Source organism: Temnothorax curvispinosus, unplaced genomic scaffold (genome assembly GCF_003070985.1).
Source record: "Temnothorax curvispinosus isolate PA1 unplaced genomic scaffold, ASM307098v1 QBEX01004747.1, whole genome shotgun sequence".
NCBI classification, from domain to species: domain Eukaryota; kingdom Metazoa; phylum Arthropoda; class Insecta; order Hymenoptera; family Formicidae; genus Temnothorax; species Temnothorax curvispinosus.
The window spans coordinates 270,403-272,489 of record NW_020214527.1 but is presented as its reverse complement, the minus strand read 5'-3'; the positions used below and the strand labels follow the sequence as shown (position 1 = coordinate 272,489).

The 2,087-nt window shown below is 49.3% G+C and overlaps 2 protein-coding genes across 3 annotated transcripts in view; one reads left to right on the top strand and one right to left on the bottom strand.

Annotated features, from left to right (window-relative positions):
* Positions 1–2,087, top strand: part of LOC112453868 (hillarin) — a 23,071-nt gene that overhangs the window by 10,485 nt on the left and 10,499 nt on the right. The window contains exon 3 of one of the 2 annotated variants that reach the window (XM_025014870.1): positions 1,094–1,376. In XM_025014870.1, coding sequence (XP_024870638.1) covers positions 1,094–1,376 — 283 coding nt within the window. The remainder of the gene's footprint in view (positions 1–1,093; positions 1,377–2,087) is intronic. The other variant, XM_025014868.1, reaches the window with a different exon arrangement.
* The window catches only part of LOC112453867, a 41,478-nt gene that overhangs the window by 35,922 nt on the left and 3,469 nt on the right, over positions 1–2,087 (bottom strand). The gene's annotated exons all lie outside the window — the stretch shown is intronic.

The following is a 2,087-nucleotide window of genomic DNA, read 5'->3' as shown; positions in this document are numbered from 1 at the left end:
GCAGGCGCGACGTAGTCGCGCCTGCGGTGAGATTTTTATTTATTGCAATTCTCACGTGCATGGAGCTTAAACCGCGACGCTAATTGCAACGCGACTCGCGCGTCGCAATAATTGCGTCTATTACGCGTATTATATAGCAGTTATCCGGAATTATGGGTCAAGCCCGCGCGCGCGCGCGCGCGCGACGGGGAGGGCTTGATGTGGCGATTGTTGCGGATATGTGGGTTAACGTAATCCATCGACCCGGATTCTTTGCCAACGTCGTCGTGTAACGAGCGACGTTCGCGGTATCAAGGACACCGCGTGTTACCTCCGAGTGTTCGCTTTTATTCCGTTATCATCGATATACTAATGTCGCTCGCAGCCAATTCTTGCGATCTACACGACACGTACGTGCATTTTTTACACAAAATTCTTACTTTAACAATATTCAAGAACAGAAAGTTTATCTTCGGGAGAATTTCGGAAGTTTGGAACTATTTGCGATATTGCGAAAAAACTGATACGACTTGCATGAAAATTGCTATCTGGAGGTTTTCCGCCGGCTAATTTGGAATACAGGAAGTCCTTATTGCTTTAAAAGCTAGACTAACAGATAATGAGTCGGCTTATATTAAAAAACTAACAAAATTTTGTATCACATTTTTTTGTAATCTTTAAAAAATTTTTTTTTAATTCGAGAATTATAATTTGAGATCAGCGATTCTATGAGTTCACATTTTCTGGAACTTTGAGGAAATCTTTTTCAAACAGTTTTGTTTCCCAGCGAAAAAGTTAGCCCTACTATTCTTCTAACAAGTGACATTTTTGTTCACTTCAGCTTAATCTCTCAAATAATAACCAACATTTTTTTTTACTATCGTTTTATATGTTATTTTTACATACATGCACGGCATAGTAATAAGGATAATTTATTCGAGATCGGGGCACGACGAGGGGGTCGCTCTGGGACTAATCTCATTATTTCCGGCAATGTGGAAGAGTTAACGCGTTATCGCTTCTCGATCCCCGCAGCGGGAACCTCACCGAGCGGTCCTGTGCCCGGTGAACCCTCGCAATCCCCTGAAGACCCGTGTGCACGCTTCTGTTGCAGTTACGATAATGTAGACTCGCCTAATTATGCCAGGCACCTGAACGGGCACGGCTCGCCGCCGGCGGCTAACTCGTCCCAGCGCGATGGCATCCACGGCGGCGGCGGCGGCGGCACCGGCACCGGCGGCGCCTCCTCGCCGTACAATCACAATTATTCGGGGGACGGCAGCTATCAGTACGGCAGGTTTGATGCGAGCGCCCTGCACATCGCCCATGCGCTCAAGCAGACCGAGCTACAGAAGGGCTACAGCAAGGCCCGCGAGAAACCCATCGATTATTATCTGGTGAGTCACTGAGCCGGTCGCTCGGCCGCGGTTGATGTAATCGGCCTCTCGTCATGGTCGTCGCCGTATAAGGACGAGAGTGTTACTATTCCGACACGCGCGTGGCACGCCGCGAGCCGCGCTAACGCGATTGCGTCTAACAGGCTGTTGCAAACACGCAATTTCCTGGAGAACCGGAAAACCGTTCTCCGTCTCCACGGGGATCGCGATCCAGCATCTTCGGAGACGGGGAGACACGGCGATATCGCGCGGAGATTATTGCGTCTCGAGTCTCGAGCGGGTACAATCGCAGTCGCGTTCTCGCTCCGCGCGGCGCGGAGCACCAGCAGCGGTGGCGGCGCGCGGCAGGGAGGACTGCGAAAATAATCGTTAATTAATAACGCGAATTAGCAATGATAATTTCAGAGTGCGTAGGGAAGCGAACAATGGCGATGTGGTAATTGACTTTTTGCGCGCATATGCCGCCCGCTGGTGTTATTAGCTCCTTCCTGAAATGGGGGCAAAGCGGAAGGGGGAGATGCATTGTGTGCATGAGCGAAAATACGCACAATAGGCTGCCAGCCACTTCCGTACTTAGTAATAAAATCCAGATCAATGGCATGCGGATGCAGCTCTTCTTCTCATTTTTTTTTTGCAAGATCTGCGTTTAACGCCAAAGTCGCCAGCGAGCGAGAGTTTCTTCTCTCTCTCGGCTAATTTGTACAAATATTA